A 16462-nucleotide genomic window follows, 5' to 3' on the forward strand; every position below is an offset into this window, starting at 1 on the left:
GAATATTAGAATTGACAGAGTGACCGGTCATTCCTTTGCTATACCCCTGGTTTGTACGAAAGTTCCTCTGATGAAAAGACAATTCAGATCTGTCACTGACAGAGCGTGCCTCCATCGGAGCTGAAAACAATGCTGGATTGTGGATTACAGCTGCATCTGATACCTCCTGCAAGGAACTAGAGAGAATGTTCTTTCTCTTAAATAGCATAAAGATCCTGTCAATTTCAATTTTCCTTCATTTAATATTTCTCAAACTGACTTGAATTTGAAAAAAAGTTGCATTTAAATCCATGTAAAATCAGTATTCCCAACATGAAGTCTTTGTTTACACTTTATTTCATGGTTTTACGTCACACCCAACAGCGTGTAACACATCCCAGTGGACCAGCAACACTTCTTGGCTCTTTACTTTTACAAACACTCCGAGGTGCAATAACTTCATCGTCCAGCGTGTACTAATGACTCCATACCGATGGGCTCATGCTAGCCCTGGTGCGCCATATCGGGGAGGGGGGGCAGAAAAATAGCACGGAAAATAGAGTTACAGCGGTGGGAAACTCTGCTGAGTCTGAGCTTCTGGACATCTCAGCGAGGAGGAGAGGGAGGAAAAGAGAGTGTGAATGCATGTGTGTGTGAGAAAGCAAGGGAGGCATGCTGTTAGAAAGTGAAACAGAGAGTGAAGCTGGGCTGTTTCTTGTAATAGGAAATGATGGGAGAGCTGTTTGAGGGCCGCATGGTTCTGACCCTGTGACCGCTCATACTCGTGAGAACCGAGTCCCTGGCCATGTGTCCTTAAAGCCCTCACATCAGCACACAGATGCACTGCTGCACGTACACACACACACACACACACACACACACACACACACACACCGGGTGCAAAATACATATCAACTTTAAGCACAAAGAGAGCGGAGTCCTCAAAAGAAGCAGGCAAAATTATCATACCTTTCCATCAGTGTATGTGGACTCGTGCCAACTATGCAGCCTATAAAGCCCCCTCCACTTGAAATAAGTCTCCCAAGTATGTTTTGGTAAGATTTCATATGCTGCCTGCCCCTCATTCACATTCAGTTTGAAATCTATATGAAGAAAAAAGCCCAAGCTGCTCAATGATGACAAGAGGGGAGGGGAACTATCCCTGCAATTCCACCTTTTGTTGAAATTATTTAATCCTTAAAGGCTCCCTAAAATTTTCTTTTGCTTGCTTAGAAGTACTTTTCGAAAAAGTTTGACCCTCGAAAGAACTAAAAAACACAGTCATGACCTGCCAGAAAAAAACAAAAAGACAAATCCAGGTGGGAGAGGTGGACAGGAGCTGCCTGCTACCCCTTCCCCCAGCTAATTAACCATGTGCCCTTGGGCCAGACCAGGAAAACTGCTGTTTGTAGGCTGTAATACACTCCTGTTTGATACTGTATGGCTTCCAGGTGCACATGTCAGTGCTGGGTCAACACTCCCTCTTCAAAGCCCATAAATCTTCCAGTTTGGGCTCGAACATCTCCGCACCTCAGGTCACGACACCTCACTCAGTGCACAGTCAAATTTTAGATGCACATTTTTTGTTAAACTGGTCAGGAGAGTAGGCTAAATTGTTCTACTGTTTTTTTGTGTGTGTAATTGTTCAAGGATCTGCCATTACTGCAAGAATAGTTTAAATCAAGACATGGAGTTGGAGGGCACCTAAATTCAGTTGAGCCAATGTCTATACTGGCATGCAGCATCATATGAAATCCTAAGTGAGGAACTTGCAAACTCGTGAAAACTGGACTCTTTACTGCAAATACCGACACAATTGATGTGATTGTAGGCTGTTACAACCAGAAAAACAACAACTTATTGAACTGCATTGCAAAGTTTACCTCTGATTTCCACACAACGTAAGCGTGAGAGCTGGACGGCTGCACTTTCCTCTGGAGCCACCTCCGCGGAGAGAAGAGCGTGCCGGTGCTTCCGGACGGCGCTGCACCGGGTCCCCTCACCATAAACGGTAAATCCCCGGCGGTATTCCTTTTGGCACGCTTCACTGTGTCATAGTCAAAGTGGAAGTTGGAAGATGGGGAAACATCCAGAGGTATTGAGGGAACGGATATGGAAGGGGTTATGGGTTCCTTTAGTGTCGGGATCTTGGTGCGTAAAGTCGGTTTCACAGCCAAGCGCTGCGGAGACGCACCTGCGTCTGCCGCAGAAAACGGCACTCCATCGCTCCCGGTGCCACAATGTCTTATGATAGCAGGATCCAGGCTGTGGGTTTGGCGTAGCCTCCGTTTGGTTATGGCTTTGGAGGCCGGAGAAGAGCAGGAGAAGACGCTGTTAAGGAGTCCTTGAGCGGTTGACATGTCTCCTTGGTTTGGATCTCACATCAGCGCTGCTCAAAAGGACTCTCTTAAAGCTCCGTAACAGCTACAAGACACGAGTTTAGTGTCGCCCCATTAAAAATAAGTTCCAAGTAGTACAAGCTGACGAAGAGCTCGAAAGTGCTGCATTTGGCTCGAGACGCTGCGTAAAGTGGAGAAGGGGAAGTCTTCTTTCCCTCTCCTCTGTTCCTCTGTGCGTTGATCATTGCCATACTGGAGTGGAGCGAGAAGACTGTGAGAGTGAGAGTGTCCATGTGTGTGTGTGTTTAGGGGGTGGGGTTAAACAATGTTTTAGATCAACGGCTGCACCTTATTTTTGCTTAATAATCACTTTTTGGTATTATTTTGTTAATTCAATTGAATGTAGACTTTGGTTTTTGACTTTCTGAGTGAGTTTTTAAAGTCAGCTTTGCACCCCATGGCTTTGTTACGTCTAGGTGATCATCAGTGGTTGACCCCTGACCTCAAAATCTGCCCAGGTCCACCCAGAAAAGCATCACATTTTTCTCATTCCCCGTTGAATAATTTCTGCTGCCGGAGCCATTAAAATGTGGGTTAGATGAGTTTCTATAATTAGTAAGCACCAATTTTCGAAGCAAGGACAGACAGAGTAATCAGACAGGCAGAAGGTTGTGCATATAGAGACAGACATGATTTAACGCGGGATGAAAATAGGAGTATTAATCCTCGTCTCCCATTAATCCACCTCGCTGTCTGGGGATAATAGGGCTATCAGTGAGGTCTGCTGCGTGCTATTATTAGCCAAACAATAAGTGAGCCATAGGATTAATATCCCATGCCTTTCTTTATACACCTATGCATGAGGCTGCGGGCCAGACATTTGTTTACACAGATGCTCATAGAGGAGTTCAGTCATTTCTGTGCGTTAAGAAGCCGGTGTGTGTGCATGAAGAGAGAGTGTGTGAGAAGGAGAGACAGAGAGACAGAGGGGAAGGGGACAAGTATGTGTGGCCCGGTGTGTGAAAGTCAGGGGAAAAATGAAAAGAGACAGCGGGAGTCTGGAGAGGAGGGTCCCGGCCGGCTGATAAAGGAGCTTATGAAGCTGCGCCGCATGACACACTTGCTCACAGACACACAACACAGCACGACACGACACTGATAACAGCCGAGATAGAGTTGACCCTTCTAAAAACAGTCTGAGGGGAGAAGAATGGGACACAGAGCGAGTGAAAACACACACGCCACAATTAAAAGAAGGCAATGTCTTTTCGTTTATAGTGTAAAAAAATGCTCCAAAGTCTTCACTGTCCTAATCTGTGTCTATACATCTCCTATATTTGTGGAAACAAAGCCAAAAACAACTATACATCAATGCTTAATTGAGAGGATAGGGTACTTAAATGTTCCCATACAGATGTAGAAAGTACAAACTTTGTAAAAATCTGTTTCATTTTGCTGTCTTCAAGCTATTCATCATGTTAAAGACATTGCAGTGCTTGGGTTAGTAATGGAAAACATCTAATGTGAAAGACATATGACGCGACTGTCAAAATATATCAGACACATTCGGGGTCAAAGGGAAAGAGAGCAAATCAGCAGGGTTTCACATCGTCCAGTCATGTTTCGTGATATATACACACTGTCCATATTTGTTATACAATATAGAGCGGCACTGCCTGGAAACATTTTGAGCAAAAGGACTCTGGAATCAACTACAGAGAGGAGAGACATGGTTTCATCTATTTTTGTCTCTTAAGAACAATTAACTTCAAGAAAAAACAAATCTTTATTCCCACAAAAGAATCTGATCTCTTTCATTGATTAGATTTTGGAAATAATTTAAACACGTGTACATTTTCATAGCCCGGGGCGATGTTTACGTCCGACTGAGGATTTCACGTGTTCCAGGCTGCACATGTAAACACTTCCATACTGTACTATATATTTAAGAGCCAACATATTGTTCCAATAGGAAGATTAGATTATTCCGACATGGTGAATTTGCTTTAACTGTTCTTTGCCTCAAGGAAAACGGTCATTCTCAAAATTGTGAATACAAACACAACATGTGAACTAAAGGATGAATGACTCACAGATTGTTATATTTGCAGATATAGGGTGGTGTAATATTACAATATGATCAGCTGAGTTGTAGTTGGGGTCGTTTTCAATGAGGCGGTATATTCCTCTGAGGTTATTAATATTTTTCTTGTCATGGATCTTTAAATGAACAGAGATGGCTTTCCTCTTTGGTGATATCTTATCCCAGGGACTTCTTTTTTTTCATATGGATGTGAAGATGATAAAGATGGTAGTAAAATATTTGATTAAAAATGACAAATACAGGTAAATTACAATACAAATGTATTTGTTGTCCACACAAAGATGTGCCTTTAGTGACACGGCATGTGTTGCTTTATTGCTGCATAGTATTATCACACGTTAATATTTAGCCTTCATGCATGGATTAAAACTAGCGAAGCCAAAGGAACAAAAGCAGTTTGTTGAAAACATTTCAATCGAAGCAAATGAGTTGCCTACAATCTTATTTGTGAATATATACTGACATCTGCTGGCCAATTGTGCCATGAACACAGATGAGTTAAGTACGGTGTCCGTGACGGACCATTCCAACTGATCAAATTGCGTTTTTCATGCTACCTTCACTGTTCAATGAAAAGTTGGTATCAGAAATAGCATACATTACGCGTTTGGGTTCATAGCAATGTTTCTACCTTCCCGATAAATCCACTCGACCCAACCGCTTAGACTGTGTAAAACTACTAGTTTTATGACAGTATTACAGTGAGTGAGCAACTTCCCGCGGCCCGTACGTATCCTGAAGTGTCGAAATTTACGAGGAGTCGCGAAGGCACCAGTAGGAGGTTTTCCTTTTAACCCTCAGCAGCGCCATCCTCCTCCTGTTTCGGTGGGAGACCCCTCACGGGAAAAAAAGAAAAAAAGCATTTGGCAAGGAACGGGTTAAGGACGGAGTTTATAATTCAGATCGACGCTTCCTCTCCCACACGTCGCCATGAACAAATGAATTCGCGGGGAATTAAATATCAATTTCACAAAGGAGAACGAGTCCTGTGCTTTGAGCCCGACCCCACCAAGGCGAAAGTGTTGTATGACGCGAAGGTAACGATGCGCCGACCAAATAACATATCCTGGAGAAGCAGGGCTGGGTTTTTTGTTGTTTTTTGTTTACGAGGCGGTGGGGCTATGAGTAAATGCTACTAAGGTCACTGGAAAAAAAATAATAATAACGTCAGCTGTTATATAAACGTTTGTTTTTCTTGCGTTTCTGTCGCGATTTCCGGGTACGTTTGATTACGCGCGCGTTGCTGAAAGCGCACGCTTTTTAAAAACAAACAAACCAGATGACGCGTAACGTTTTGTTTTAACGGCCCCGGTTCATAACGGCATGCGATAGCATCATTTTACATGAACATTAATAGGGCTTAAGAGGAGAATAATAAGCTCGACGCTTAACCAAACAAACATGAGCCGTGCTAACTTTTTTTTTTAGCTTCTCGTTTTATCCTCGGTAAGCCTGTGCGTCATTTAGGTTGGTCGTTGGCCCGTTTGATGCCATGTCAACAGGGTCACACTAACAGCCATGTTACTGCAGCAGGCAGGATAAAAACGTGCACAAAGTACAGTTATACGTGAGGTATACTTGCACGTGATTAGGAAATATCAGTGGAAAAAATTGCCACCTGCAAACATGACCAAACCATTGGCATCAGCTGGATTGGCAACCTGTCCTTTAATGTTGTGTGTTCATGTTGCAGGTCCTTGATGTCTTGATAGGTACAGATGAACATGGAAGACGTATCCCAAAGTACCTGATTCATTTCAATGGTTGGAACAGAAGGTAATATGTTGTGATTGACAGCTGATGAACGATGTTAGTGTTTAAAGTCGCCAAATGCCCTGTTCATCAACTTGACTTGTTTTAATGTCTTTGTGCTTGTAGCTGGGATCGTTGGGCTGCAGAGGATCATGTCCTAAGGGACGCTGAGGAAAATCGTAACTTGCAACGTAAACTGGCTCGCAAAGCTCTCGGTCGCATGTAGGTTCACATTCAGTCTTGCAAGCAATCGTCAAACGTGAAGAAGATTGCATGACTTTACTTTCGCCCCTCCCTCTGGGAATTCAGCTTTCAATCTTTTCGTAGGTTCTGTTACTTGATGATCTGGCTGTGAAACGTTTTGGTCGTGATTACACATCAGCAAAATGCTGTCAATAAACATGCATGGAAACCTGTGACGCAAACTATAAGTCCAATATTGTATGTTATTTCTTGCACGTTTTGGATTCAACCTTTCTATCTACAGACGTGACTGTGTGCTTTGTGTTTTTGTTTTTGTTTTTTTCTTTTCTTGGTGGTAGGAAGAGAAAGGGATGGGCAAAGAGGCGTCGTCGTCAGTCTGGTACTAAATCTTCTTTGAAGACTCTCCCTAAGGAGGACGACAGTGATGACGCATGTGAGAGATCTCTCTGTCTTTTGTCTTTTGCTCTCGGCCTCCCTCGTTAATCAAGTTCAAGCCTCGCGTATCTTTCTGTGCATAGGTTTGATTTCGACCTCAGAGAGCAGTGACGGGGACGATTCTGACCCTGAATCTTCAAATAGCGGGGACAGCGCTTTCTCTGAGGATATCAACAAAATGGTAAAGGACATCAGTCCAGCATCCATATGAGACCAGTGCATAAATTGACCAAAATTTACATTTCAGGCCTTCAGTTGTTGTTTTCTGGATAAACACGCAGTGGTATTTTGTACATGTCTTCGCTTTGTAAACAGCTGCAGAGTACAAGTGTGTACTTAGTGTGTCTTAAGCCAAGCATCAGATATATGACTGAGATTTCTGTCCATAGAATATCCTAAAGGTGTCCACTTTGCTCTTTGCCAGAGGGTGGAACCAGACATTAATGTTAAGAGGGAAAGTGAGGAGAAGATTGTCCATGTCGACATCAGCATTCCTGATATTCTGAAGAAGAAGCTGGAAGATGACTGCTTCTACATCAACAAGAGGAAGAAGGTACCTACAGCTGATACTTAGCAGTCTGATGCACATTTTCTAGATTATTTTGGTTTTTCATTTAGACATGAAATGATTTATAAATTTCTCCAGGTTGATGTTCTTGGTTTAAAGTTTGGTTCCTACTTGAAGATCGTCCGTAATTGACATCAACACGTTTCTCTCTCCAAGCTCGTGATGGTTCCCTGTCAGACAAATGTCGTGCACATCCTGGAGTCCTACGTCAAGCACTTTGCTATCAACAAAGCATTCATGGCCAATGAGAGGTACAGGCGTCAACAGAACACCACACAGAACAGCAGTCCACAGCCAGTCCCTCCAGAGAAGAGGTTAGTCTTCACGCACAATAAACAGAGGGAACGATAAGGCAATGGAAACAGATGTGCTCAGTTCCACATACAGCAGATCATCACAGAGGAGATGCATGTTGGCAATAATTCATACAGCCCTTATATTATGGTGACATGTTATATGAACATTAAGTAATTGCACTTAATCTTCCTCTGTTTTAAGTGAGGAGCTGTGTAAGGAGATGGTGGATGGCCTGAGGATCACTTTTGACTTCACGTTACCCATGATCCTCCTCTACCCCTGCGAGCAAGCTCAGTTCAAGAAGGTCACCTCCTCCAGGCTCTTCCTGGCTATGAATGAAGGCTCCCCCTGCTCCAGCAAGTGAGCGTGCCAGGATACGTCATGTCACATGTGCTGCACCAGCCGCCTCTGATAGGCTGCATTTCACTGTTGTGATCGACCATTTAATCTCGAAGCTGTTTTCTTTCCCCTTTCTCTTTAAAAGCACCCAACGAGAGCGCAGCCCGAGCCCACTGGGTCACAACCCGCCCACCCCTCAGTCCACAGACAGCCAGCCAGCCCTGAGCGACATCTCTGCCACCACACCCACCGCTCCAGCTCCCACCCCGAAGCGCCGGCGCCACCCTGATATGGACTGCATCTCCTACCAGTCACAGTCACTGAGACGCTCCACCAGGAACACGTCGGGAGGCGAGCGGCCAGCTGAAGGAAGCAGCGGAGGTAATCGTTTTTTTTACTGGACCTAACGGTGTTTATATAAAACAGTTTCACGTAGTACTGTATGTACTTTTAGGGTTTTGTGACCTGTGTTTTGTGCCTTGTGACCTATGACATACAACATACGTACTGATCCAGGTGGAGGCAGCGCCGCAGCGTCCCCGCAGCTCAAACGTCGCTTGGTCGACACCTCGTCACAGCCCAAGTTCTTCCTCAACCTCGACAGAAGTAAGACAACGCTACGTGAAAATATGACTTCCTGTAACATTGAATCGGACTTTGTGGAGTTTTACACCATTAGTGCTTCTGTACATTTGAGCTTATTTGAGAAGCTAATGGCTGTCACCACTTTAAATATAGTCTGATGTCTTAATCAGGTTAACATCAAAATAATGCAGTTCATGTAAGGATACTGTGTCGTCATATTCAGTGAAATGACAACTTTTTCTGTTGTAATAACCAGTTTCATCCAGTAGATGGTGGTACTTTACTTCTTTACTCACACATTCTTCCCCTCTCTAAAGTTTGAAAGATTTTTCCCCTTAAGAAGTTAACACACACTAACTTTTTTTGATAAAAAAAAAATCGAATTCTTGCCTTTGACTCATGTTACCTAGCTGGCAATAAAAAAAGTGTGAAAATAGTCATTAGAAGAAGGTGATTCTCTCTGGCGCTCATCTGTCTGTATTTTCTCTTCACCCAGAAACCCCCGTCCACAGCGGCTCATCTTCCCCGTTGCCCTTGACGCCGAGCAAAGAGCGAAGTGGACCTTTCTATGGCCTGGAGAGCCGGAGAAACAATGAGCTTAATGAGGTGATGAAAGTCTGTGATGATCATACTATTACCTGCAAGGGAAACAAGGCCTTGCTCAGGGACAGTAAGATAGTTATATTAATAATCTACCTCAGGAGATGAGTTCAGAAAGAATATTTATTTATTTTCACTCATACTTTAAACTCGGTCTATTATGTATGGCATTTTTAAGGTCATCTTAAAATGCTAATTACAGTAAACTCAGTGGATTTTTACTCGTAAGTCAGTGAAACTAGACTCGAAGTTTTCTGTTAAACTCCTTTTCATTTCCTCGGTCAACAGGTTCTGAGCTGGAAGCTGACTCCTGATAACTACCCTCTGAATGACCAGCCCCCTCCACCCTCCTACCTGTACGGATCACAGCACCTCTTGCGGCTTTTCGGTTGGTTTCCCGTTTCTCTCTTTTATCTCATCCCGCAGTTAGTCTTGTCCCACTCTCATGCACTTCACGCTCCCTGTCTTGCTTTTCTTCCAGTGAAGCTTCCTGAGATCCTGGGAAAGATGCAAATCCCTGAGAGGAATCTCCGAGCACTAATCAAACATCTGGAGCTCTTTCTCAGGTATTTTTGTTTTCAAATCAGTTGGCTCAGGATACTTAGTTTCATTCATTAAGATCCAGTCCAGCAGTAAGACAGAACCAATATAATTAGAAGAGGTTAAAGAGAAGGTAGTGATTTCAAGGTTTTTACCTCTGTGCAGCTGAGAGCACCAATTTTGGAATCAGTCAGGCCTGAAGGCTCGTAGTTTCCTCACTAAAACATTCAGGCATAAAATTGAAATTTCTCCCACTCCTTTTGAAATAATTGACTTTTCCGACTGAAGGACAGAAACGGAGTGAAGTAATGCGCAATAACGTAAAACAAATCATTAAAAAGATGCAGTGTGGCCTTGAATTGAGAGGACATTAAATAGGAAGTGCCTTGGCCTTAAAAAGCACCTCCCTAATTTCACCGCATGGTTCATTCATCAAGGTCAGACCTGCCCGATAGTAACTGAAAGAAATTTTCACTTGACAAGAAGAGAGGAGGAAAACCTGCACACCTTTTGAGTGACAGGGATTTATTTGCTGAGCCTGAGTGTTTGTTAGGCTGCTCCATAGAAGCGGAGTGAAAGCAAGAGGTTAAAAGGACAATAATAGATCTCATCGAAGCGGTCAAAATAGTGAACGTCAGGAAAATATTGGTACAACAAAATAACCCCAAAACACCAAAACAGAAAAGAAAAAAGGGAGAGCAAGTAAATGAGAACATGGACGGACGAAGGAGGGGAGGGAGAGAGGGGTGAGAAAGAGCATGTGTTAGAGGGAGGGAGATGAGTGGGCGTTACACAAGCGCCGGAGTCTAATCTTTAAATCCCCCCCTAGCGATCTTCAGTTCAGCCCGTCCCAAACCTGAGGGATTTAGGTCCTCTCATTCTCTAATCAAACACAACCAGTACCACCTTCGGCCAGCAAGCAGTGCTGTGGAGCAGCAGCTGAACTCAGCAGGGAGTAGGCAGGAGAGCAAACCTGAGTCTGGGAGCCAGCACTGCCTCTGCTCCACCACTCAGCTGGGAGATCTTTATAGATACATAAATAGGTGCTCAGCATTCGGTGCCACAGAGCTCCTGAGGTGGTTGTCTGAAAGTAACCAGAGCTGGTGTTCATGGCAGTTTGTGGGACGAGGTAGGAAGAGAATGGTGTGCGACATGAAGGGATTACGGAATTCAACTAAGTATGTGATGCACCGCGTTCACCTCAATTCTTTATTTTGTCTCGGAAAGAAAGGCTCGTAGGCGGCATTCGCCGCGCGTGACCGTAATGCCGCGTAAATGAAATACCTCAAGCATTAGCAGCTCCTCTGAGCAAAGCATCTCGTGCAGCATCATCAGTCGTCGGGTAAACACGGACAGAAGGTCTTTGAATTCACTTCACTGGGACCGGAGTGCAAATCACTGGTACATCTCTTTTTTTTATAGAACATTATTCTGCAAAATGACACAGACAATAACTCGGTTGCGACAAGTAAAGTGCTTAAAAGTAAATTACTTTTGCAGTTTCAATCTCCTCTGCAGCTCTGCAATGATCTATAAGTCGTGCAGACAGGATTGATTGTACTCTTCACAGAAAACACTGCCATGTTTTCTCACCGTCTAATTAATGTGTTCACCGTGTTGGAGACTCGGCGGGACTCCGGCCACTAACTAAAACGCCAATGTCTTTTGGGAAACACATGATGTTTTTTTTTTTACTCTGTAATCAGCCTCGTGGCAGATTGTGCCGAGCGGGCAAAAACTGATTGATGTCGCAGAGACTGAATTGCAGTGCATTCTGGGATTTGGCCACAGTTGATCTCTCACTCTCTCCCTTTCTCCGCAAGAATGATTATGATTAAGAGCGGGTGTGTGGGCACATGTGTTCGCACACGTTATGCTGATTTACAATGTGTATGGCGAAAGCGCCTTGCCTTGTGTTACTAGTGATCTACCAGCAATAAAGATTAACACGAGGCGGAAATTCTGGCACCAAAGAGACCAAAAAATATTTTCTGATTCACAAATATCAACCAAGACGTGTTTATTTATTTTTGATAGATATCGCTGAATCAACTTTTTGTTTTTATAGTGAATAAATAGCCTTATATAAACTTCTTAAGATCCAACTCTTCCTTATCTTTTATTCATTCTTGCGGGCTTCTCACCCGTCATTGTCCCATTAGGGTCGTGTTGTTTGTTATTCGTTGTCATAGCGTTCTTAAATTCTCCTCTGATGAGGATAATTTGTTTGCATTGAGATTAGGAGGGCCGGTGGAGCTAAGATGAGATGGCAAGATTTAGAGGATTTGGCCGAGTAGCGGATACTAAGAAGATTCCGGATTAGTTTTCCCCGCTACTGATTAGATGGAAGGGGGTGGAGGCGGCGGGGGGTTTCACTCTTTCCCTGTCTGAGAACATGAGAATGACCGACCGACAGTCAGGCTTTCTGTCATAGCGATTGGTTGTGCGGCGGTGCTATAAGGGGCGGATGAGGGAGCTTTGTCTGTGATATATAGCCCGGGCTGAGGGCAGAGTGCAGGGGGGAATCTAGGAATTACGCAGAATGAGCCAGGATATCTAGGAAAACCAGAAGTTGACGTGAACCGGGACGTGACATTTCAGATGCTTTTGCGTCACGTAAGCCGTCCGTGTCGGTGTCGAATATTTGACGTGAACTCAGGAACACTGTTGGGAGTCTGAATATCTCACAACATTTGCCTCTCTTGTACTTCCCGTCCTCCCGCCCTCTCTTTTAGGTTTCTGGCCGAATTCCACGAGGACTTTTTTCCAGAGTCTGCCTACGTGTCGGCATCAGAGGCCCACTACAACATGAAACAACCGAGGCCGGTTTACTGAAGGAGACACGTGGGTCGTAGAGGCTCCTTCTCTTCCTTGTCTCCCCCTGACCTCCCCCCTTCAGCTTGTCCAGACTGACCCGTCTGCGCTTCTGTTCAGAGGAATACTGTCTCTGGAGTTCAGCTGTGTTTTTCCAGACTGCCCTTTTCTTCTGCTCTGGCCTAACAATAATCTTGCTTGCTGTTGCCTCGTGGAAACCAGTCGCTTCTGTCTTCCCACCAACCCTCACCCATGCACTGTCTGTGGCACCGTCCTGCATGTGAGGCCGCCCTGTTGTCGCCCTTTGCTTCGGTGTTCTGCTCCAAGGCATGTCGAGTGCTGTGTGTCGGCTACCTTCTGGTCAGCTCTGTTTAAGATTGAGGAGACTACTATCCCTCGTTTCCTGTCCTACACTTTTTTTAAAGACCAGGCGGGAAAGATGTCCCGCCAAAAATAAAATGGCTTTGAAACGCTCAACACAAAGCCGCTTTTTCTCCGGCTCTGACTTTGTTCTTCTTCATAGCCACAGTTTTTTTGGGAATATTGCGGCCTGTTCATTGAAAGGAAGGGAGCACAGATGAAAAACAAAAGCACTGTGTTCCTCCTCCGCCTGCCCCCAAAAAACCCTAATTTTGGATCCTCTTATGGGCATTGTATGCAGGTGTGTCTGTTTGGAAGCTTAGCCCCCTCCAAGTAGTGACTTCCTGTAAGCGCCTCCAACGCAGTGCTGCCACTGGCCTTCGGATATGATTGCTCTAAAGCTACAGTAGGACTTCCTATCCTGGAGATGTTTCGCTGCTTTCACTGAGCAAATTTACTGACTGTTGAAGAACTTTGATGAAGGAATGTTTTTGTTTTTTCTCTAGAATTGAACCTTCTGGATGTGTAAGGGGCATTTAATGTCCATCGCAGAATTTCTTGCTTTGTCTTGCTTTCACTGTCGTCCTGTGCCTGTCTGATTAATGTCTGTCAGCATTTTATTTGACTCTGTCCTGCCTAATTCTTTCTCTGTCGCCACCCTCTAGCAGGAAGGACAAGCAGCAGCGGTGTACTTACAAGTCTTTTAGACCAGTTCAGTTCCAGAAACATTATACTGTCACTCAAATGTGTCTAAAACAAATTTAGTATACATTTGTGTGATTTACACCCTGGCAACTGATACCATTTGCATTTTTATTGGAGATAATAAAGCTAGAAAATGAATGGACATATTTTTCATCTCCTGATGCAACAAAAGCAACCAATCTGGTTCCTCCTGACATTGCGAAAATGTAAATAAATCCAAAACATCTGTCGATCAGTATGATATTTATTTTTCTTTGCACACTACTGGATCTACTGGTAATACCTCATACTTTGTTTCCTTTTCTACTCTTGTTAGCTAGACTTTCATATGTGTTTTGTTTCTTTTCACTTTTCAGCCCTGTTTCATTGTTTAATAAAGACTTGTTCTGAAGCTTGTCAGCTTGTTTACACATACAGCAGGCACCACGACTGTCTGCAGTTCTTCCAATGTGATGCACTATCTTGATAGATCCCTGTTCATTCTTTTGTTGCAATTTGTGTTGTAATTAGCAGCAAACATGCCCACAGATTTGGATGGGATGCTCTATTAAAAGCTAACATAGACGAGAGAATTCGATCACCTACCTGAACCTTACATTTCACCAGGCGTATTGCCCCAACTTGACATTTTAACTCTGCTGTCTTCGACAACATGGCTCCTCTGTATTTCAGCTATGTAGACGCAGTCCTTATTGAATATACCAGAACCCATTGTTAGACAATTTTACACTTGTGTCACCATTTAATCAAAGGTGATATAATTTCTAGCAGAATAAAAGCCACAGTGGCGGGAGATATCTGTCACTGATGTGGTATGATGCTGCCGCAGCTCCTCTGAGCTGTGGGCAAGTTGAAATTTTGATATAATCAATGTGCACTTGTCTGCTGAATATGGATAACTCTTCCCGGGCTTGGTGTCCTGTTTTTGGCGATATGGTGTTCCAAATCAGGTACTTCTAGAACTGGTTGTTCCGAAAACGTCACTGGATTGAGAGTTTGAAAGATACAGTGGGCAAGGTTATGCACCGTTTTTCACAGTGGAATCAGAAATATTATCCTGGATTGGTTCCTAAAGTATGAAGTTTGTGAGAAGAGTTAAGGAGTTTTTGTTCACCGGGATAACCATTGTAATGGTCCCTCCTTCAGCAGTAGCATCAGAAAGGGAGACGGTTAAATACTTTAGCTTTTCACTCTTTATAAACCTACAAAATAAAAGCTTTTTTTTTTTTTTCCAGGAGATGTGGTCAGGTGACACTACTTCTTTTATAACATGCTGAACATTTGTAGTTCCTTGTCCTCCTTGAACAAAATTACCAGATAAATTCAAAACCCTTCCTTACAGGTGGAAGAATTTCACCTCCCGGTGTAACAGTTGAAACAATAGTTGGGCAAATTGAGAGACTCGCTTAGATGTTAGATGAGAAGATCAATATGACTCTGTGCATTAATTTCGGAGCGCGAGCTGGGAGTCTATTAGCTTAGCATGAAGGCTTAAAAGCTGTAAGCTCCCTGAAAGCGTGTAGATATACCTACCAGCACCTTTTTAGGTCACCAATGTATTCTGGCACTTAACTCTGATGTTTGCGGTTAATTATATACCTCTAGACGTGGCCGATTTTTGAGCTGTTTGCCCATGTAGCCATTCTTTATGCTTATTATATTTCTGCACAGACACAAGTGGCATCGATTCTCTCTTCTAACTCTCAGAAATGAGGAAGTAAGTGTATTTCCTGAGCTGTATTCCTGTCCTGTTATTTTGCTGCAGTTAGAATGCAGATGATTTAATGTAGTTAAAGTCAGACAAGTCAGAAACCTTAATGCTTTCTTCTGTTCGAAAGCGCATATGTAGATTCTGTTATTATAATCAGATCTTAGTGTTTAATGCAATAGAAGTACATTAAATACCAAGCATTTTATTCGTAAGGGCCAAGTCACTTATTCTATAACTAAATACAGTGTCTTTACTGTCTGCAGAACTCTGCTCTTAGCTTAAAGCACCTATGGGAAACTGGCTAACCTGGCTTCCCCATATCAGCGTTCTAATGGGTTTTAGTGGTGAACCTTAATTGTATTTGGAGCGGGTCCGACTTCTTGTAATGAACCGCTTATCGGTGCAATCCAAGACGGCACTCTCTCGCCTGCTGCTATCATGTAGCCACAGAAGCCACCAGTTCAAGCTTCTCCATGCATCTCAAATCGATTTTCCCATCCTGCACCGTCTCTATCAACTTACCACATGATTCAATTGTTGGAGGGGAAAGAATGGGATGTAATGAGATGAGCTATCGCCTCATAAGTGCTGCTGCTCGCACCTTTCACCCGAATTATTTTCTTTTGTTTGTGTTTGGCCCTTCCTTCTGTAGCCGCCGGTTCCTGTGTTTCCAGCCCTCTCTCTGATCTCCATGTCTGACTTCTGCCTTTGTCCTTGAGGGGTTTTTCTTTTCCTGCCTTCACATTCACATCATCATCCCCTTTATCTAAAGTTCCCTCTGATTGGTCTTTTGTCTTACTGTTCGCCTCCTCGCTGTGTTCGGGACCTTAAAGAGACCGAAAACAAGAGAGTGAGAAGCTTTTGGCCAATGGGAGTGCACAGGCATATCACTTTCCATTCATTTATCTAATTTGGGGGCGTTTTCCGCCTCCCGTCCTCCTTTCATCCACTCCGAGCCTTATCCTTATCAAGACATCCTTTGACGCGTTCATCTTCCTACCCGTCTTCACCCAAGTTTTGCCATTGTCTGTCTGTGACTCATCTTCATTCCCCGGCTCTTTCATTTTCATCCTTGCACCATGTACCTCGGATTCAGACTGCGAGAGGAGTGGGTTGACACCAGCCCTTCT

The 16462-nt window shown here is 43.8% G+C and overlaps 2 protein-coding genes across 3 annotated transcripts in view; one reads left to right on the forward strand and one right to left on the reverse strand.

The window, feature by feature from the left end:
* Positions 1-2375, reverse strand: part of LOC138620723 (rho GTPase-activating protein 6-like) — a 62357-nt gene extending 59982 nt beyond the window's left edge. The window contains exon 1 of the mRNA XM_069698134.1: positions 1863-2375. Coding sequence (XP_069554235.1) covers positions 1863-2339 — 477 coding nt within the window. The 5' untranslated portion in view covers positions 2340-2375. The remainder of the gene's footprint in view (positions 1-1862) is intronic.
* A 2865-nt stretch (positions 2376-5240) lies between these two features.
* On the forward strand, positions 5241-14012 carry LOC138620725 (MSL complex subunit 3-like). Of its 2 annotated transcripts, none has more exons than XM_069698141.1 (14): positions 5241-5459; positions 6116-6198; positions 6301-6396; positions 6717-6811; positions 6897-6994; positions 7238-7366; positions 7538-7695; positions 7880-8038; positions 8163-8398; positions 8534-8623; positions 9099-9208; positions 9491-9590; positions 9684-9768; positions 12478-14012. In XM_069698141.1, the coding sequence occupies exons 1-14, from the start codon at positions 5361-5363 to the stop codon at positions 12575-12577; spliced, it is 1638 nt and encodes a 545-aa protein (XP_069554242.1). In that variant the 5' UTR covers positions 5241-5360; the 3' UTR covers positions 12578-14012. The 2 variants fall into 2 exon arrangements, with proteins under 2 accessions (XP_069554242.1, XP_069554243.1); XM_069698142.1 differs by having other exon boundaries at positions 7538-7632.
* Positions 14013-16462: the final 2450 nt, after the last annotated feature.

The sequence above is a fragment of the Brachyistius frenatus genome, unplaced genomic scaffold (genome assembly GCF_029030835.1).
Source record: "Brachyistius frenatus isolate BFR_SWC_R1_liver_20210118 unplaced genomic scaffold, ASM2903083v1 Contig_26, whole genome shotgun sequence".
Taxonomy (NCBI): domain Eukaryota; kingdom Metazoa; phylum Chordata; class Actinopteri; family Embiotocidae; genus Brachyistius; species Brachyistius frenatus.

Coding starts and splice junctions, on each gene's coding strand:
- LOC138620725 (XM_069698141.1), top strand. CDS start 5,361: ATGAATTCGCGGGGAATTAAATATCAATTTCACAAAGGAGAACGAGTC. Junction 6,995..7,237: donor CTGAGGATATCAACAAAATG/GTAAAGGACATC, acceptor GCTCTTTGCCAG/AGGGTGGAACCAGACATTAA. Junction 8,039..8,162: donor GGCTCCCCCTGCTCCAGCAA/GTGAGCGTGCCA, acceptor TCTCTTTAAAAG/CACCCAACGAGAGCGCAGCC.